Source organism: Geotrypetes seraphini, chromosome 12 (genome assembly GCF_902459505.1).
Source record: "Geotrypetes seraphini chromosome 12, aGeoSer1.1, whole genome shotgun sequence".
NCBI classification, from domain to species: Eukaryota; Metazoa; Chordata; class Amphibia; order Gymnophiona; family Dermophiidae; genus Geotrypetes; species Geotrypetes seraphini.
In genome coordinates this window covers 37,905,879-37,928,263 of record NC_047095.1, presented here as the reverse complement: position 1 = coordinate 37,928,263, position 22,385 = coordinate 37,905,879, and the positions used below count along the sequence as shown (strand labels likewise).

The 22,385-nt window shown below is 42.6% G+C and overlaps 1 protein-coding gene across 2 annotated transcripts in view; it reads left to right on the top strand.

Annotated features, from left to right (window-relative positions):
- AK5 (adenylate kinase 5) overlaps positions 1-22,385 on the top strand; it is a 313,765-nt gene that overhangs the window by 154,223 nt on the left and 137,157 nt on the right. For both annotated transcript variants that reach the window (XM_033917084.1, XM_033917085.1), the window contains exon 7: positions 10,498-10,588. In XM_033917084.1, coding sequence (XP_033772975.1) covers positions 10,498-10,588 — 91 coding nt within the window. The remainder of the gene's footprint in view (positions 1-10,497; positions 10,589-22,385) is intronic.

The following is a 22,385-nucleotide window of genomic DNA, read 5'->3' as shown; positions in this document are numbered from 1 at the left end:
CCTCTGATGTGTTTCACAAAGATGAAGACTGTCTCATTCATATGCTTCTCCTGATTGCTGTCAAGATCATCCTTTCGAACTGGAAGAATCTGGAACGAGTTTGCTATGACACCTGGTGGAACACCACTTGTTTGACAGTTAAATATGAAAAAATAGCTGCGGAAAGATTAGGCCTGACGCATAAGTTTAGAAGGCTTTGGGGTCCTTTATTACAATATGCTGATTCACCATTTAGCTCTCCAACTTAGCCCTTGTGATTCATGATAAAACTACATCAACACGTCCTTTGACTGTACTTGATATTAATCTTTGACACTCATTATTCCTCTATATCTCCTTCTCTCAATGTTTTTGGTACATTATTGTGGTATAGGTTTGCCATCAGATTGGTTACAGACTTTACATCATAGTTTAAGTATAAGTTATACTGATTTGCTTTTATTCCCCCTTTTTTTTTTTTCTTTTTTCCCTCTTCCTGGAAATAACAATCCCTCATATTATCGATCCCATGTTTTGGGGCATTGTTTTATGGATTTGTTATGTATTAGTGTATGAACCGATGCAATGTTTGGCTGATGTTCAGCTCTATTACTTTCTGTTCTTTTGTAAAACCTTAATAAAAACTTATTGAACTTAAAAAAAAGGGGATAGATTCCGTACAAATGTAAGGAAGTTCTTCACCCAGAAAGTGGTGGAAAACTGGAAAGCTCTTCCGGAGGTTGTTAAAGGGGAAAACACCCTCCAGGGATTCAAGACAAAGTTAGATAAGTTCCTACTGAACAAGGACGTACGCAGGTAAGGCTAGTCTCAGTTAGGGCACTGGTCTTTGACCTAAGGGTCACCGTGGGAGCGGACTGCTGGGCACGATGGACCCAGCAGCGGCAATTCTTATGTTCTTATGGTGCACATAAGGCTTCAACGCCTACCTGCACCTAAGATTACTTAAGCACCGTTTGGCACAATTCTATAAACGGCAACTAGTGGATGATTGACAATTGCACTCCCCAGTGCCTAGACGATAGGCACTGTTTATAGAGCCGGGGCCAAAATGCTTCTGCTAAAATTATCGTACGCATGAAATACATAGAATTTCAAAAGTATTCATACATGCCTTGGGTGAAGATAATAGCGTGATTCCATGACTTACATGCTAACTTCATAAAAACCTATGCATCTATGCATAATGAATGAATGAATGCATAATGAACCCCATCCCCCCACACATCACCTGACACCATCCAACATCATGGAACACCCCCCCCCCACCACACACACACACACACACATAACCTGACACCACTCAATATGAGGCAACACCCCTCCCCATCACCCGACATTCCCCATACTTTCTGCTGCAAAATCGGACCGCATGCTGTGAATGATGGGCCTTTCCTCTCCCAATGCACCTTGGGATTCAGTGGGAGGGGCTTAAGGCTCTGATTGGCTCGAAATCGCCATTTTGAGCCAATCAGGGCCTTAGGCCCCTCCCACTGCAACCCAAGATATTGTAACAATTCCATTACAAGAAAATATCTTAGGAAATTCACAAAAGAAACAAATTCTCAAAGGAAAATGATATATATAAAGTCCACATCACAAAAACAGTTTTTACACAATCTTAAGGAGATCTAAAATAATAGATATAGTGAGATGAGATGGTTAAGAGGATTCTATTAATTACTCCTATGACTTATGTGTTTTTATTAAATAGGCTGAAAATAGGTGACTTCCTGTCCTCTCAACATAGGTGGCTTGTTATAAAATTGCCTTTAAGGGCCTCTTTTATGAAGCAATTCTAGCAAATGCCATGTGGCAGAAGCCCCAAAGCCCTGTAAATCCCTATGGGACTCAGGGCATTAACAGAGGTGGCCCATACTTTGAGCTCAATGAAGGAGGCCTTAAGACCAGTGGCGTACCTAGGGTATGTGGCACCCGGGGCCCATCATTTTTTGACACCCCCCCCCCCCCTCATGGAAAAATTTTTTTTTTTTTTTTTTGCAATAACCATGAAATGGAATAAATGGTCAGAATAGAAACAGGCAGTGAAAATTTTCTTTTATTGAACCTCATTTATGTAACCATTATTCCAAACATAACATAACATAAATTATGTCGGAATTGTCATGACATCAGAAGTACATATGGAGTAGTTGCAGGTGATGCTTGGGACAGTTCTGATTATGTTAGTTTGGTTTTATGTGTTTTTTGAATAGAAGGGTTTTTATTTCTTTTTTTAAGGTTTTGTAGTTTGTGGTCGAGGTCAATAGGTTGTAGAGTTGGGGGTCAAGTGTTGCAGCTCGAATGGCTAGGAGGTTGTCGAACAGTTTTTTTCTTTTGACGTTTTTGGTTGGAGGGTGTGTGAATGGTGCGTGAGTTCTCCTATGTCTGTTTGAAGTGGATTGAATTATTTAGCTGAAGAAATTAGTTACCCCCCCATTCCACACACATTAATTCTCTTCCATTTTTGTTCCCATTATAAAAAAACACTGATAAGTTCCCAGGAAAAAAATACATTAAAATAAGAAGTGAAAACAAAGGCCCCTACAGATGAGAACATAACATAAGAATAGCCTAACTGGGTCACACCAATGGTCCATCATGCCCAGTAGCCCATTCTCATGGTAGCCAATAGTGCTGCCCGATTCAGAGAAAAATATTTCATTCGATTCGATTCACCCTGTTGAATCGATTTTTCGATTAGATTCACTGTTAATGACACCGCTTTTTAAGTTTAAACAAAGTATAACAATAAATTTCACAACAACAATAAATTTCACAAAGTACTTAAAAAAAAAAATCACATTTTTTCCATTAAAGCAGTTCTGGAGACATTTGCTTGAACAGTCTTTTTTCCCAGTCCATAAGCAAGCAATATGAAAAAGATTTCCTTAATTATCTACTCAAACATTTTTGCTATTTACTTTCATTGTACCTAGACTATTATTCAGTAGAAAAAATTTAGTTTGTTCAATCAAGCAAAACATTCACTCATAGAAGTCCAATGTCCACACAGGATTTGATTGAACAAACCATATTTTTTCTACTGAATAATAGTTTAGGTATACTGAATAGCAAAAATGTTAAAGCCACACAGAAAAGCAGTAAAAGTCAATAGGTTCTCCAAGTGGGAACAACCTGATGTCTCAGCACTTGAGGAAAAGACCACGTAATAATGTTTATAAGATAAATCATATAAATGATTATACTGAAGCAGGGTGTCCTCAGCGTGAGAGGTAAGCGAGAGGAGAGAATTCTCCAGTGCTTTACACAATAAGGCTCCTCTGCCTGCAGTGCACACCATCATAGGACACCTCAGGTGTGCTCAAATTAATCAATGTGATAAATTAAACAGTGATAAACAATTGGTCAATCACAAGAGTGCAAGATCAAACAGGTTGTTCCCACTCAGAGAACCTATTGACTTTACTGCTTTTCTGTGTGAGTAGATAATTAAGCAAATTTCTGATAGCCTACAGAACTGATTCTCACCTTCCATCCCCAGCCCCCAAGACTTACCAGACCCCCCCTGCCGATGCATTTACTTACTGCCTGAACTGGATATTAAATCGTGGGGAAGAGAGGAGAAATGCGGGGAAAGAGCCAGCCAAAACTAGTATTTGTTGCTGCTGAGTGCACCAATCCAGGGCAAGCAGACGCTTCCCCCATGTCTTAATAACAGACAATGGACTTTTCCTCCAGGAATTTGTCCAAACCTTTCTTAAAACCAGCTACGCTATCTACTTTTAACATAACTTCTGGCCACTTCATTTTTAAGCTTAGATCTTTCCTTCCAAACAGAGACCTTGCTAGATGTCAAATACAGCACAAGGTAACTTCAAATGGACTTAACTGTGCAGGAAATGAATCTCCTCATACACCCACCATATAGTGCAAAAATGTGCAAAGGTCTGTTTTTTTCTTTCGATCACTACATAGCCTAATGCCACACAAGCAGCGCTGTTACAAACATATTCTGAAGGTCAATGCTAAGGTTGACAAAGTTTCCTTCCTTGGACCAGAAGGAGATACTGACAAACCACTGGAAGAGATTCTAAAACAACTACCCAGAAATAACACCCAAAGACCCACTCAGTGTGTGAACCAGTTGAGTGGAGTGGACTAACTGGGGGTGGAAATGGGCCCAGAGTTTGCTCAGCAGAATTTCCCAGACTACCTCTTCCTCTCAACACACTGACATGCTACCACCACCACCAACACTAGGAACACCTCACCGAGTATGCCAGCAATGCTTATAAACTTTATAAAACACATTATTATATTTTCTTATAAAGCATATATTTTAACTGAACTCAGCCTTGCCATTCACAAAAATAGAAAAGTTCCCATTTCAAGCTGTCTCATGTACACTTTTCAAATCTAACATATTGTAATCACAAAACAGAAAATAAAATTATTTTTTCTACCTTTTGTTCTCTGATCAATATTCAAATCTTGTTGGTCCCAGGCTCTTGTTGTCTTGCTTGCCAGGGTCTCCTTTCTCCGTGCTAACCATCCGTCTGCCATCTCTGTTCTCCCCTTCCGTTTCCCTTCCCTCTCCCGGAGATCTGGCCTCTTTCCTTTTTTTTTGTCTCCATCCACAGATTCACCTTTTCTCAACTCCCCACCACCCCAGGATCCACCATCTCTCCCTTTCTGTTCCCAACTATCCTCCTATCCAGTATCTCTATCCCCCCTCCACACCATCCCCTGTTTCCAAGTTCTCTCCCTTTCTGTTCCTTCCCTCCCTAAATCCCATTATGCACCATCTCTCTCCCACTCCTCTGTTTTTAGACCCATTATTTCTAACCCCCAAAGTCTGGCATATGCACGTATCTTTGAACCCCCCCTTCCCTCTCTCCCTCTGTGTACTTTTACACCAGGACCCCCCTCCCCCGAAGGTCTGTCCCCCCTCAGAAGGGCTACACCCCACCCCTGAAGACCTGCACCCCCCGAAGGACTTTACCTCCCACCCGAAGGTCTGTCCCCCTCTGAACGCCTAAACCCCACCCCTGAAGGCCTGCACCCTCCCCGAAGGATTGTACCCCCCACCCGAAGGTCTGTCCCCCCCTGAAGGCCTGCACCCACCCCGAATGCCTGCACCCACCCCGAAGGCCTGCACCCACCCCGAAGGCCTGCACCCCCGAAGGCCTGTCCCCCCCCCCCTTGAAGGCCTGCCTGCTTGTCCCCCCTTGAAGGCCTATCCCCCCTTAAAGGTCTGCCTGTCCCACCCCCTTGTAGGCCTGCCCCCCCTTAAAGGTCTGCCTGTCCCACCCCCTTGTAGGCCTGTCCCCCCCTTGAAGGCCTGACCCCCCCTTGAAGGCCTGCCTGCTTGTCCCCCCTTGAAGGCCTGTCCCCCCCCTTGAAGGTTGGCACCCCCCCAAAGGCCTGCACCCCCTTGAAGGCCTGTCCCACCCCCTTGTAGGCCTGTCCCCCCCCTTGAAGGCCTGCCTGCTTGTCCCCCCTTGAAGGCCTGTCCCCCCCCTTGAAGGCCTGCACCCCCCCTTGAAGGTTGGCACCCCCCCAAAGGCCTGCACCCCCTTGAAGGCCTGTCCCACCCCCTTGTAGGCCTGCCTGCCTGTCCCCCCCTTGAAGGCCTGCACCCCCTTGAAGGTCTGCACCCCCCCCGAAGGCCTGCACCCCCCCGAAGGCCTGTCCCCCCACTTGAAGGCCTGCCTGCCTGTCCCCCCCTTGAAGGCCTGCACCCCCTTGAAGGTCGGCACCCCCCCTGAAGGCATGCACCCCCCCTGAAGACCTGTCCCCCCTTGAAGGCCTGTCCCCCCCCTTGTAGGCCTGCACCCCCTTGTAGGCCTGTCCCCCCCCCCCTTGTAGGCCTGTCCCCCCCTTGAAGGCCTGCCTGCCTGTCCCCCCCTTGAAGGCCTGCACCCCCTTGAAGGTCTGCACCCCCCCCGAAGACCTGCACCCCCCCTTGAAGGCCTGCCTGCCTGTCACCCCCCTCCCCCTTGAAAGTCTGCCTGCCTGCCCGCCCGCCCGCCCCACCCTGAAGGCCTGATGCCCCGACCCACCCCGAAGGACCCTTCGCCCCCCTGGCCTCCCCGCACTACCTATGAAGCAGCCGCAGCAGGATCGCGACGTCAGCTATCTTTGCGCTGCTTAGGAGCTGCTTCCTGCGCCGGGCTACCTTAAGCTACTGCCCCCCCCCACGCCCGAAGGACCGCTCGCCCCACTGACCTTCCAGCACACCTATGAAGCAGCCCGCAGTAGGATCGCGACGTCAGCAATCCCTCAGCTGCTTGGGCGCTGCTTCCTGCGCCGCGGTCCCGCCCCCTCCTCTGACGTCAGAGGAGGGACGGGACCGCGGCGCAGGAAGCAGCGCCCAAGCAGCTGAGGGATTGCTGACGCCGCGATCCTGCTGCGGGCTGCTTCATAGGTGTGCTGGAAGGTCAGTGGGGCGAGCGGTCCTTCGGGCGTGGGGGGGACTGAGCGGCAAGGCCGGGAACACCCCCTCAGGGCTGGTACCCGGGGCGGCCCGCCCCCCCCGCCCCTCCCTAGGTACGCCACTGCTAAGACTATAACTTTTTTTTTTTTATATAAGCAAGACAATTTGTATGCTGTCTTCATATTCTTAAAATTCAAGGAACGTGGACTCTAATCCTATGGAGATTTCCTACCAGTACCTACCCAGGGCAAATTCAGACGTGCAATTGAATATATCAAGCGTCATTTTACCAGAAGAGACTAAAATGTCTAAGCATCCATGTTAACATTTGTGTGTGTGTGTTTTCCACAGACAGGGTGTGAAGGGGATAGGGAGGGATTCAAGTACATAATCAATAAAGTGCATAATATATCTAATTATTACACATATAATGTAATTATGTTCAAATAATTTTTATTAAAGTTTCAAAGAAGTGCTAGAAATGCAAGCAAGAAAGCATAACTGAAGTCTTACATTTCCCAACCCCCTGCCATCCCCCCCTTCCCAAAGCCCGAGGTTGAACAGCAAATCCAAAGCAATCAACACAAAGGGACTATAACATCACAAGTTAAAGAGTCGACTTCGAGTGCGAATGTAATTGTAATTATTACATTTTATATTATGCACTTTATTTTTATTATTATATTGTAATATATACAATATAAACATACTAATATGTTATGGTAACCACAAAATTAAACTGGCCAGGGCGTATTCTTTAACCCGAGCTAAGTACCATACTTTTACAGCATAAATAACTCATTTCTGACAACATATAATTGTTAAAAATTTAAAAATATAAATTCATAAAGTTCGTAGAGAAAATAAGACTACAATCGATGATAGCCCAATTATGAGATTAACCATCAAGATTTGCTCTGGAGGGTAACTCTGGGTTCTTGAGAATTAAAGTCTTCATCTCTTGTCGAGCATTTTTCTCTGCTTATAGTTATCGTTGGCCTATTTTAGGAGTTCAAGTAAGGATTCTTACTTTTATTGAGAGAGTTTAACATTAGGGAAGGGCCATTAATTGGAAAAATGGAAAATTGATCATTTTCTGGTTGCGGTAAAAATGGCTTTATCTAATCTAATCCAGTGTAAGAGTGCACTACGGCCACATTTTACTACAGCTTAGTATGTAGAAGGACCCCTTAGCCCTTTATTCCTTCAAGTAAACACAGACTGTGAGCCCTTTAAGAACTGAATAAAGACTAGGGGACACACGATGAAGTTACAGAGTAATACTTTTAAAACCAATAGGAGGAAACATTTTTTTTCACTCAGAGAATAGTTAAACTCTGCAACGAGTTGCCAGAGGATGTGGTAAGAGCGGTTAATGTAGCTGGTTTAAAAAAAAGTTTATGGACAAGTTCCTAGAGGAAAAGTCCATAAACTGCTGTTGAGACAGACATGGGAGAAGCCACTGGTTGCCCTGGATCGGTGGCATGGAATGCTGCTACTATTTGGTGACTTGAACTGGCCTCCGTGAAAACAGGATACTGTGCTAGATGGACCATCAGTCTGATCCAGTACGGCTATGCTTATGTTCTTATGTGAGCCAAGTATAGGACAATCAAGCCATTGTGACATCACTGAAGAAGCTAGCTCTTAAGCATTGGTGGAATGAAGCATTATGACATCACAATTTCAGCTCTGGAATGCTGCTACTATTTGGTGACTTGGACTGGCCTCCGTGAAAACAGGATACTGTGCTAGATGGACCATCGGTCTATTCCAGTGCGGCTATGCTTATGTTCTTATTGTAACTTGCCTTGAGTTACAAATGAAAGATGGTTTAATCTAAATAGAAAAAAATCCCCTTCTCCATTAAGCATGTACGCGGACAGCACCACTAGAGAGGATGAATACTAGAGAATGACACGGTGACAAAATTCATCACCGTTCCTGTCCCCGCGGATAACCACGGGAAACCATCTTCATGTCATTCTTTAAGGAGAGAGGGAAGAATCAGAGTATGAATGGCCACAACCACTGACCCGCAAGCTTTGCTTTGAAGAATGCTGGTGTAGAAGGACTGAGGTTGAAACAGACACTGCAGAATGACAGTCTCTGGTATCCAGAGCAGATATTGTGATGTCAGAATGCCTCATTCCACCAGTGTCTAAGAGCTAATCACATCAGTGATGTCACAATGGCTTCATTATCCTTTGCTCACATAAGAATAAGAGTATGAATGGCCTCAACCACTGACCCGCAAGCTTTGCTTTGAAGAATGCTGGTGTAGAAGGACTGAGGTTGAAACAGACACTACAGAATGACAGTCTCTAGTATCCAGAGCAGATATTGTGATGTCATAATGCCTCATTCCACCAGTGCCTAAGAGCCAATCACATCAGTGATGTCACAATGGCTTCATTATCCTTGGCTCACATAAGAATAAGAGTATGAATGGCCTCAACCACTGACCCGCAAGCTTTGCTTTGAAGATTGCTGGTGTGGTTGAAATAGACACTAGAAAATGACATGGGATTATTTCCTGGGGTTTTCCACGGGGACGGGAACAGTGATGAATTTTGTCACCGTGTCATTCTCTAATGAATACCTTTTCAGTGTTGGTTTGTTTTTTTTAGTTCAGGCAAAACTTGCATGTGGAATCATCTGATTATTCCATTTCTTTAGTGCTCTAAAAGGCAGAGTCGCCATATCTTGCCATTCTTTCGCCTTTCCTGCTGTCTCACCTTCTCACCTTCACGCTCATGTAACACAGTGCAGTGCTATATTAATGATAATGAAGTAAGTAGTGTTATGAAGATTTTTCAAAGACAAACTTACGACAGCCTCCTTCCCTCTTATTCCATACTTATATTTTAGATATACTGTACATTTCACACATTTTGTTGTTTTTATAATTATTACTGCAGAGGTTTTGCAAGAAAATCCACCAGTTAATCACTTGATATATACAATGCCAAGAAAATTAAAGAAATAAGTAGAAATATAGCCATATACACAGCAGTGAATCAGCTGAGACCTGGAGAACAAGAGTTCAAGATATATAACCCTGTTTATTATTGTCATATTAATATAGGGACTTTGGATCATCTGTTATATTTTTGTCCATTGATACTTAATTTCTGGAAGTCATTTTGGGGACAAATAAATCTTATTCTTGAGTCATCTATTCCCTTAACCTATGAAGCTGTAATTTGTGGTACGTTACTACATGTTAAACCTACTTTAGATAAGTATAAAAGTCACCTTTTCCTGATCATGACAGGAATAGCTGTTCAACTGATCACACATAATTGGAAGAACCATGACAGGATTAATTACACTTTTTGGTGGGTAAATGTGTGTACCACATATAAGTATGAAAGAATGATGGCGGAACGTTTGGGGACTAGTAAGTCCTTTAATGATGTATGGAGTTCATTGACTACTTTTGTTGCATTACAGTTTCTTCCCTTTTCATTAGATTTCTTTACACATCCAGGTAGGGTGGGTGGGTGGGGAGAGGGAAATGTACTTTGAGGAGTTAAATTATTTAATTATAATATTGAAATCACATCATATGTTTTATTGTATTAATAATTAAGATGAGGATAGGAGTAAATGACTGTTTAATGTAATAATTGTATAATTATTAGTGCGTTCTATGCAATATTTTATGATTTACCAATTGTATTGCACTATCAAAGTTTGAAAATCAATAAAGATTTAAACAAAGAAATCTTTGCCAGAGCGAGCAGCTACTCTGGCTGCTCGCACCGGCCTGGCTACCTCTGAAATCACTTCCAGGTCGCGGGGCCAGGAAGGGATGTCAGGGAGGAAGCCAACGCGGGTGTGAGCAGCAGGCCGCAGAAGCTGCTCACTCTGGCGAAGATTTAAGGAGTTATGGAGGTGGGAAGGGAGGGCACAAGTGTGGTGTGGGAATGCAGAAGGAGGGGAGGGTGTAGAAGGAGTGGGGGGAGGGGCAGAGAGGAGGGCACATGGGCGCCTCCTACCCTCACTACGCCACTGCTAATAAGCATGCATTTTGTTTGAAAATTGCCTAATAATTTTTCACATATGTTGATGACTGCCATTTTTCTCTTCACCAGTTTGATGCTGACAGGGATGAAGAGGAGGTATTCTATGACATAAGTGTGGCAGTTGACAATAAGCTATTTCCTCCAAAAGAATTAGTGGCAGGTGAGTTGCTATGTGTTTTCACAATGTGTTGGTTTTGTTCAGTGCAAACCTTTTCAAGGATTTTGTATTTTTCAATCTGAAAAAAAATCTAAGTTGGGAATTTGAAGCTGCAAAAATCTCTCCAGGAGAGAGAATATTTTCTTTTTATCAAAACATACAAAATGTATTCCCGGTTTATTTAAACTTCCTACTGTAGAATGACCAATCTCAAAGGTACTATATTTCAAGCTAGTTTTGAGACACGCTCTGGTTAAAATGCTATATTCCTAAACATATGGAGAGGTGTTTTAGAAAGGATGCCCCACTAAGAATTTGATCATGTACTGTTTTGTCTTTGTTAATGTCACACTAAAGACTGACAATAGATATTTTAATACACTCACTTATTAATAATTCTTGTTCTCAATTGTATGGACCTTCAGATAGCAGCCAGGGCGGTGTCAGGTCAAAAGCGCGCCGGGACAAAGGCGCGCCCAGACAATTGAGCAAAGCGTGCGCCGCCGCACCGCTCTAAATTACTGTTTTTAGTGCTCCGACGGGGGGCGTGGGGGGGAAGCCCCCCACTTTACTTAATAGACATCACGCCACGTTGTGGGGGGGTGTGGGGGGTTGTAACCCCCCACATTTTACTAAAAACTTCACTTTTTCCCTGTTTTTAGGGAAAAAGTTCAGTTTACAGTAAAATGTGGAGGGTTACAACCCCCCAAGCCCCCCATAACGCCGGCAGCGATGTCTATTAAGTAAACTGGGGGGGGTTCCCCAACAAAAACCCCCATCAGAGCCCCTAAAAACTGTAATTTAGAGCGGTGCGGTGGCGCGCGCTGCGCTCAATTGTCAGCGCGCACTTTTGTCTTTCACGCCGTTGTCTATGAACCCAGCCGGGCACTACGCTACCAGTTGCTTTGCTCTTCGTCGGTCTAGCCTTTATTAATTGTTCATATAAGACACATTTTATGATTTTTTTGTATTTTTATTTTTTACTTGGAATTTTCTATATATTTATATTAAAGGAACGTCACTTAGCTTATCCAAGATCACTATAAACTAAGTGACGTTCCTTTAATATAAATATATAGAAAATTCCAAGTAAAAAATAAAAATACAAAAAAAATCATAAAATGTGTCTTATATGAACAATTAATAAAGGCTGGACCAACGAAGAGCAAAGCAACCGGTAGCGTAGTGCCCGGCTTCTATCTGAAGGTCCATACAATTGAGAACAAGAATTATTAATAAGTGAGTGTATTAAAATATCTATTGTCAGCCTTTAGTGTGACATTAACAAAGACAAAACAGTACATGATTTGATTGATAACACAACAGCGGCTTTTATATATTACCACTAAGAATTTGGACATCCTAGTCAAAATGTCACAAATGAGCAACCTATCTCACCTGTGTGTTAGAACAGGGTAAAGATGGACATTCATGTGTTGGAAACTTCCAGCAAGAACATCCATTTTACATGTCCAGATTATGAACGGTGGAAAATTAGGGACATGGATATTTATGGGGCTGCACAGGAACATCCACCTTATAAAATGGCCACACAGAGATTCTTGCGAAGCAGAGGGATCGTCTGATGGTTAGAACAGTAAGCTGAGAATCATGGGATCAAGGTGCAAATTGTGCTTCAGCTGTTTGTGATTTGCTTTAAATTATGAGCCCTCTGGGAACAGAAAACTGCCTACTGTAGCTGAATGTAGACCACTCAATGGCCTTCAGGCTTTTAGGTATCTTATATGTTCAGGTACAACAAGCTTTTTTTTACTGTCCCTGGAGAGCTCACAATTTAAAAAAAACAGCCAACATGGAAGCTGAACCTGGGTCCTTTGGTTGTTAGTCAACTGCAGTAACCATTAGGCTATTCTTCAAATCTGTGTTATACTGTTAAGAATGTCCATAATTTCCTGATGCTGGTCATAGCACTTGTTGGTTTTACATTTGAGGGGAGTTAAAGAAGTGATGTGCTTTAATCCCTACTGTAGACATCTGCCCACCTTTCTGTCTGGACAGGACAAGTACCAGGTCTCCATAACAATATCCATTTTCTTAAACATGGACGTTCCTTCCCCTTTTGTGATCTAAGTTGGATATCATACATTGGGCCCTCCCTACTCCCACCCAAAACACACCCAGATCACGCCCCCTTGTCATATGGACGCACTGCAGTGTTAGACTTCTGTATTCTGCCTTTGTGAAAATGGAATTTGGCTAAACATGCAACTTGGACTTCTAAATGCCAGTTTTCAGACTTCCAAAACAATAATAGAGCTTCTGAAAATAACCATCAGAGTATGCATATTCCTCAGGCTGTAGTATTTCCATGCATATTAAGATGTCTTATTATGTCAGTTTACTTTTAAAACCTAGAATTTATTGTTTTGAGGATGTGTTCTCTCAGTCTGACATAAAGACCAGAACTTACAAAGGATATAGAGATAAAAGAAAAACAAAGCTTTGGTGAATCAGGCCCTAGACTTCAAGGTCTTATACAGACCTACTGCTTTTCAATGACTTGCCTGTCTATGCAAGAATAAAGCAGTATTTATTTTTATTCACAAACGCTGGCTTTTATAAAGCTGTGGTAGAGGTTTCTACCTTGGGCCGGCAAGATAAATGCTCCAACACTCAGAGAATTCCTATGAGCATTTGAGCATTTACCTCACCAACCTACCACCTCAGTCTCACTGCTCTCCTTCCTTTGAAGTCCACTCCATCCATCTATTCACTCCTCTACCTCTCCGAGTAGCAGTCATTTACATGTTAAATGTACAGCTCTGTGTACACCTTTCAGTGCTATAGAAATGATAAATAATAGTAGTAGACGAAAGAGGAGCAGAACGTAGATGATGATCTTAAGGTGGCCAAAGCTTGAAAGGGCAAGAGCAAAAATTAAAAGAATGCCAGGGTGCAAAGGGAGAGGTATGGCCAGTAAGGAAAAGGAAGTACTGATGGCCTTGTATAAGACTCTGGTGAGACCCCATTTAGAATATTGTGTACAGTTTTCGGGACTTCACCTTCAAAAAGATATGAACAGAATGGAGTCAGTCCTGAGGATGGCTTCTAAGATTGGTTGGTGGTCTTCATCATAAGGCATATGGGGACTGACTTAAAGATCACAATACCTATATTAGAGCAGTGGTTTCCAACCCTGTCCTGGAGGACCACCAGGCCAATCGGGTTTTCAGGCTAGCCCTAATGAATGTGCATGGAGAAGGTTTGCATGCCTCTCACTTCCATTATATGCAAATCTCTCTCATGCATATTCATTAGGGCTAGCCTGAAAACCCGATTGGCCTGGGGGGTCCTTCAGGACAGGGTTGGGAACCACTGCTTTAGAGGAAAGGTGGGAGAGTTCCCATGGCAACCTTGCAAGACTGGGGAACTCCCAAGTTTGCTGCGGGCACTTGCGGCAGCTATTTCCTTTAGTGGCTATGGACAGGGCAGGAGCATAGGAGGATTGTACCTGCCCGAGTTCACCACTGGACTGCCAGGTCATGAAAGGTAGGCCTTTTCAGAGGCAGGAGGTAGGTTGGGTGGTATAGAGCCAGTCGCACAGGACATGGGAGAGGTTGCTTCTGTCCTGGCTCACCACTGGGCCACCAGGGAGTCTTGCAACATGTCCGGGAGGGGACAGAGGTGGATAGCTGGATGACTTGAGTATAAACCGAGATCCTATTTGTGGGCCATTTTTTTGGGCCCCAAAATATCGGTTTATATTCAAGTATATACGGTAGTTCTCTAGCTGATAATGGTATTCTTCATGGCTGGCTTCTGTGATATATTAAGACTGTTGCTAATAGCAACGAGTTGTCAAGAAATTCCAACACTAAGGGGAGAACAATAACATTTGTATTAAAGGAACCATGCTGAACGCAAAATCAAAACTCTTTATCATTTTTATACCAGTCAGCCTTTTCAAACAGATTTTTGACTGTGCTGTTGTTTTCTGAAGTGTCACACAAAGCCAACATTGCTAGTGCACTGCTCTATAAAATCTGCCTTACCTAATTTCAGATTGCGTATCCCATAGTGAAAAAGATGCTAACCCTTATCAAATTATTGATTTATTGGGATTTATTAACTGCCTTTTCATGAAGAGATTCACCCAAAGCGGTTTACAATTCATTGAATAGTAGTCAGGTACTCTTAAGTATTTAATTAAATTAAATCTATTATCTATTCATTTATTTTAAGATCATCTATCTTATGTTATCTATAACTTTTATTTTTCACCGCCTTGATGGACTCCAAATAGCATTATACCAAATTTTTCAAATAAATAAATGTGGAAAACACTTTAATCCCTCAGTGGTTTTTGTCCCTATCAAATGCCAGTCAGGTAAAAGAAACTGACCACTGTGACAGCACCATAATAATAACCAGATGTGGGCAAAAATAGAATCAATTTTTCATTCTTTGAAAAAGTACAAAGACCAGGGGACACTCAATGAAATTACATGGAAATACTTTAAGAACAAACAGGAGGAAATATTTTTTTCACTCAAACAATAGTTAATCTTTGGAACTTGCAGCAAGAGAAAGTTTTAACAGTGGTTAGCATAACTGGGTTTAAAAAAGATTTGGACAAATTCCTGGACGAAAAGTCCATATTCTGCTATTTAGACAGCCATGGGGGACACCACTTCTTGCATGGACCGTTGCTACTATTTGGGTTTCTACCAGGTACTTATGACCTGGATTGGTCATTGTTGGAAACAGGATACTGGGCTGGATGGACCATTGGTCTGGCCCAGTATGGCTGTTCTTATGTGCCTTATGTTGTCATTGTACAACTTTGTGCCAGCTTTGAACTCACTGAATCTTTATATGTCTATTTTTTTTTTTTATGTGTATGTTTATACCACATGCACCCAGTGCATAAATGTTTATTTATCCTGTATTTTAGAATAGGCTTTGTACTGAACTCCTATTCAAGTCAGAATTGGGACATCCTGCTCATAACAGTGACCCTTGGCAAGTCACTCAATCCTTCATTGCCCCAGGTGCATTAAATAGATTGTGAGCCCACCAGGACAGATAGGGAAAATGCTTAAGCATCTGATTGTAAACCCTTAGATAATCTTGATAGGCGGTATATAAATACAATAACATCCCAAAAAACGTCCATCTCACAACCATTTTCAAACAGGAAGAACATCGCGATTTCCTGTTCGAAAATATGTCAGAAGGATGTTCTTGTCCTGAAAACATCCAAAATGAGTAGCCATTATCCAAAATGAAATGTCCAAAATATGAATGACAAAAAAAAAAAAAAAACCAGGCATAATAACATCTGTCCACACATGTGTCCTTGCAGAGCAGAGGGGTAGCCTAGTTTATTTATTCAATTTTCTATACTGTTCCCCCAGGGGAGCTCAGACTGGTTTACAAGAATTTATTCAGGTACTCAAGAAGTCCTATGAGCGTCAGAGCTGCTACCACTGCAGCCGGCGCTAAAAACGCTAGCATGGCTTTGTAAAGGAGGGGGTAAATCTTCAACAATACAATCCTTCTAACATTAGGAATACATGAGGTAAAATGTTTCTTCTCTAACATAGAGCCAACATTTTCAAAAATAAAAGCGAAACAAAAACAAACTAATCGTGGCCAGTGAACACCTCATTCACCATCTCCCCAAACACCAGTTCCCTCGGAGTCAGCCCCTCCCCCAACAAAAGACCCCCTCCTAAGTCGAGCCATCTCCTGAATTAATAATAGCCCTTCTCCAACCTCAAGGATCGAATCCTCTTCAGGGATAGGGAAATACCTGCTGTACTTGAATGTAAGTTGCCTTGAGAGTCAACTGAAAAAGGTGTGAGCAAACTGAAATAAATACATTAATCATGAATATGTGTGAGCTATTTGCATATATTAGAGACAGTGAATACAAATACTATATTTCTCGTGCATATTCATTTGGGATATCCAGAAAACCCAATTGGCTTAGAAGGGAAGAGCATGAGGACCAATGTAATGCACACACATTTCCTCTTTTTATAATTTCTGTTAGATGTTTTGCATGAGAAGATAAAAATATGAAACGAGTCATTAATCCCAAGACATCTGGTAAGTTGATACATGGAGAGCCCTATTAGCGTCATGATTTTCTTGCGGTCAAGAATGGGGTGAGGACGTGCTGCTTGGTCAATCAGGATATTGGCCATGATCCTGTGAATGTATCGTTTAAGGTTAATTTTGTAGATTGGCATTGCATGGATGTTTTATTAATACATTTATTTTAGTGATTTTATTGTTGGACCTTGGGGGAGGAGAGCTCAAGGGGTTACAGGAAGAGGGGGTAGGTGGTGCCTGCCTCTACATTGAGATTTAAAACCAAAATCTTCAATAAACTGGAATTCATAAATAGATGACTTATTCCCTATACACCTATCAGAGCACTCCGATCTGAAAATCAACATCTACTGGTCATACCATCACCGCAACAGGTAATCCACGATACCACATGCTCATCGATATTTTCCATTACAGCCCCTCAACTATGGAACGCAATGCCTTCAGGAAGAACTCATCCTTGAAAGATTCAAATCAAATCTAAAGACCTTCTTATTTTAAGATGCATTTGACCTATCATGTCTCTTTAATTTTTGTCTGATTTCCTTACACATCCAGGGTGGGAATGTATTACTACTTTAAATAAGAGTGGGTTATTGAAAGGATAATTGCATTTATATTATTGATTAAGTAAAGGGGGTGGAGGAAAAGATTACTTTCAAATATTTGTAAGTTCAAAGTGCTTTTCTTGATTTGTTATATGTTCAGATTCATATGTATTGCACTGTTACTACTTGAAAATCAATATAGATTTATTTTTTAAAAAAAGATGCATTTGACCTATAAAAGCTAAAGACCTATCTTCTAGTAGACCACAGACGTAATTCCCCCCTCCTATATGTATTATCCTTTTATGTCTCCCTATGCTATTTAAAATTGTATTTCTTCCCCTTTACCATCTTCTAACTGCTGTTAGTCCGTAAATGTCTATTTGTACGTGTATATTGTCTGTTAATGGCTTTTGTTTCGTATTATCCACTTATTTAAATTTTATATAAATTGTACCTCTGTAAACCGCTTAGAAAATGGATAAGCGGAATAACAAATTTTAATAAAACTTGGATTTTAACTACACTCATTATACTTTCATGTTTAAATTGTCGTTGATATTTCTGGGCAGTAGACTATAGAAGTCCACCCGGTACTGTCTTTAGGTTCCTACTGCTAGAGTTGCCATTGAAGCCCACTCTAGCCTATCCTAACTATCCTGTCACTGGAGCTTCTACCAAAGCCCTCCCCAGCTCATAAGAACATAAGAAGTGCCTCTGCTGGGTCAGACCAGAGGTCCATCGTGCCCAGCAGTCCACTCACGCAGCGGCCCAACAGGTCCAGGACCTGTGTAGTAGTCCTCTATCTATACCCCTCTATCCCCCTTTCCTTCAGAAAATTGTCTAATCCCTTCTTAAACCCTAATACCGTACTCTGTCCTATCACGCCCTCTGGAAGCGCATTCCAGGTATCCACCACCCTTTGGGTGAAGAAAAACTTTCTAGCATTGGTTTTGAATCTGTCCCCTTTCAACTTTTCCAAATGTCCTCTCGTTCTTGTAGTTTTCGAAAGTTTGAAGAATCTGTCCCTCTCTACTTTCTCTATGCCCTTCATGATCTTGTAAGTCTCTATCATATCCCCTCTAATTCTCCTCTTCTCCAGGGAAAAGAGCCCCAGTTTCTCCAGTCTCTCAGTGTATGAAAGGTTCTCCATACCCTTTATCAAACGTGTCGCTCTCCTCTGAACCCTTTCGAGTATCGCCATATCCTTCTTAAGGTACATCGACCAGTATTGGACGCAGTACTCCAGATGCGAATGCACCATCACCCGATATAATGGCAGGATAACTTCTTTCATTCTGGTTGTAATACCCTTCTTGATGATACCTAGAATTCTATTCGCTCTCTTAGCAGCCACTGCACACTGTGCCGTCAGCTTCATTGTTTTGTCCACAATTACCCCCAAGTCCCTTTCTTGGGTACTCTCACTCAATAACATCCCTCCCATCATATATCTGTACCTCGGGTTTCTTCTTCCTACATGCAATACTTTACATTTCTCTACATTGAACTTCATCTGCCATCTCGTTGCCCACTCCCCTAGTTTGTTCAGGTCCCTTTGTAATTCTTTGCAGTCCTCTTTAGTCCGAGCACCACTAAATAGTTTGGTGTCATCTGCAAATTTTATTATTTCGCACTTCGTCCCTGTTTCTATATCATTTATAAATATATTGAATAGCAGCGGTCCGAGCACCGACCCCTGCAGAACACCACTTGTGACCCTCCTTCATTCCGAGTAGTGACCCTTTACTCCTACCCTCTGCTTCCTACCCGCCAACCAATTCCTGATCCATCTATGTAAGTCTCCTTCCACCCCATGGTTCTTCAGTTTCCGAAGTAGGTGTTCATGAGGTACCTTGTCAAAGACTTTTTGGAAATCTAAATATACGATGTCTATAGGGTCCCCTTTGTCCACCTGTTTGTTAATTCCTTCGAAGAAGTGCAGTAAGTTCGTTAGGCACGATCTCCACTTGCAGAAGCCGTGTTGGCTTGTTTTTAGAAGTTTATTTCTTTCAAAATGCTCATCAATGCTGTCTTTTATCAGCGCTACTGCCATTTTCCCCAGAACCGAGGTCAGACTCACCGGTATGTAGTTCCCCGGGACACCTCTTGATCCCTTTTTAAAGATGGGCGTAACATTGGCTATCTTCCAATCCTCCGAGATCACTCCTGTTTTCAGGGATAGATTGCAAACTTGCTGTAGTAGTTCCGCTATTTCCTCCTTTAGTTCTTTCAGAACCCTTGGGTGGATTCCGTCCGGGCACGGCGATTTGTCAGTTTTTAATTTTTCTAACTGCCTGCTTACGTCTTCAAGGTTTACTTCCATGGATGTTAATTTATCTGTTTGGTCTCCTTTGAAGATTTGCTCAGGTTCTGGTATGTTGGATATGTCATCTTTTGTAAATACAGACGAAAAGAACATGTTTAGTCTTTCTGCCACTTCTTTCTCCTCCTTCACCACTCCCTTCCTTTCTCCATCATCCAGCGGTCCCACCTCCTCCCTAGCCGGCTGCTTCCCTATAACATATCTGAAGAACGGTTTGAAATTTCGTGCTTCCTTGGCTAACCTTTCTTCATATTCTCTTTTGGCTTTTCTAACCACAATATACGGGACACAGACTGTGTTTGGCAAGCATGTTCATTCCTCTTGCTTGATATAGGTAAAATGCCTTGATAAGAGTGTGTCCATTAAGAAATAAGGTTGTAATGGATTTTGATCTGTTTGTGGACAGGCAGTTTGATATTCTATGTATTGCTGAGAACTGGTTATCTGATTCTTACCCACTTATCGCTAATCGAGCCTCTCCCCCTGGGTAGAGAAATGAATTCCAGACATGTATGGAAAAATAAGGAGAAGAAATAAGGAAGGAATCATTGAAGTATAAATAGGGTTACAAGACGTCTGGATTTCCCCGGACATGTCCTTCTTTTGAGGACATGTCCAGGGGTCCAGACAGTTTTTCAAAACCCGGCACTTTGTCCGGGTTTTGAAAAACTTTCCTTCGTGCAGGAGGGCATCCGCGCATGGGGCGGGATTGGGGGCGTGACAGAGCGGAACCTGGGCATGATGGGGTGGGGATGGGTGGGAGTAAGTGGGCCCAGGGGCAGGTCTAGGGGGTCTGGATTTTCCAGACAGAAAATCTGATAACCCTAAGTATAAATGATTGAGCAATTTTTCTCTCAATAGAGGACAGTCTCTAGTTCAGATTGTTCTTTCTAAACTGAGTAGGGGTCCTCCATCTGCATTGCTGCTAGAGGGGGATGGGGCTTCGACCAGCAGCGGGCTGATCATTGAAATGATAGAGTATTGCCCAAGGGCCCACTGCAGTAAGGGACCCACTCTCCTCTAGCTTCCATCTAATGCAGGGATCTCAAAGTCCCTCCTTGAGGGCCGCAATCCAGTCGGGTTTTCAGGATTTCCCCAATGAATATGCATTGAAAGCAGTGCATGCAAATAGATCTCATGCATATTCATTGGGGAAATCCTGAAAACCCGACTGGATTGCGGCCCTCAAGGAGGGACTTTGAGACCCCTGATCTAATGTAATCACTTCTGATGGGTGATTAGGACCCAGGACCCTTATTGTTCAAAGATCCAGATCAGTGTCACTCCGTCCCTGACTTCAATATTATATTTTCAGTCACCAGAAACAGGCAGGTTCCTTGGAGTCCTGCAGAGCTCGCCTGTCCTTCATTATTGAACAAAATGATAGTGAAACATACACACGCCTCACTTCACTGGCAGGACTGTAGGTGGAGGACATCCTCTCAGTTTAGAGGGAACAGTGTTGGGGATCTGCTTAAATTATTGTCCCCCAAAGGCAAGGAATATAGATATTACAGTTTTAGTAGAATATATTGTGCCTCCCTGCATGATATCATGGATAATTGGCTGGTATTAGGTGATTGTAATCTCCCACATAATGAACAGATGTGCCTCTCTAATATAGATGATACTTTTGGATCTTATGTGATTATTAGGTTGGCAGCAAGTTATAAAAAGTGCTACACACATGACAGGCGATATATTGGGCCTAGTATTCATTCCAGACAAATGGTATGATTCTAATGAAATCACACATGTACCTTGATTGGATCAAGAGATTGTTTGATATCTGCACATTATCTATTCCCTGTAAAAATCCCAGCCAAGGTAGGGTTTGAGAAACAGAGAAACATGATGACAGATAAAGGCCAAATGGCCCATCCATTCTACCCATCTGCAGCATCCACTATCTCCTCCTCTCCCTAAGAGATCCCACATGCCTGTCCCATGCTTTCTTGAATTAAGACACAGTCTGTCTCCACAACCTTACTATTCCACTCATCTACTACCCTTTCTGTAAAAAAGTATTTCCTTAGATTACTCCTGAGCCTATCACCTCTTAACTTCATCCTATACCCTCCAATTCCGGAGCTTCCTTTCAAATGAAAGAGACTTGCCTTATGCACATTTATGCCACGTAGGTATTTAAAAGTCTCTATTGTGTCTCCTCTCCCACTTTTCCAACAAAGTTTACACATTGAGATCTTCAAATCTGTCCCCATATGCCTTATAATGAAGATCACCAACCATTTTAGTAACCTTCCTCTGGACTGAATCCATCCTATTCCATATTTTCAATTTTGTAGATCATTGTGATGGCCTCAAATGGACCACAGGTTGGAAACCATGATACAAGGTCAAACCAAGGGTATCTAATACCATAGGTGAATTTTCAACCATGCACCCTCCTCCATCGTTTAGCATCTCCTCTTCCTTATCTGCTCCCATAGTTCAGCATTTCCCCCCATCCTCCTCTTGTGTCCACCATTTCCCTTCCCTACCCTACTCTGTTTCCCAGTGTCCAGCATCTCTCCTTCCTTACTTCCCAATGTGTGCAGTGTGTCTCCTTTCCCTTGCTCCTCCTGTCACCACCATCACCGCCTTCACCTTACCTCTTCCTCTTGCCTGATCCCAGTCCTGCATAGGAAATACAGTATATATAGGGTCTTTGACCACCCATGCACACTCAAGACTTGCAACATCCTTCCCCACTGACACAAATTTCCTGTCTAAGGTGCAGGGCACAGCAGAAGGTATGCTGCTTCTCTGACATAGCTTTCAAGCTGCTCTCCCACTATCCTACCATTGCCTCCCAAATTTTGCCACCCCTAGACAGATACCTAGT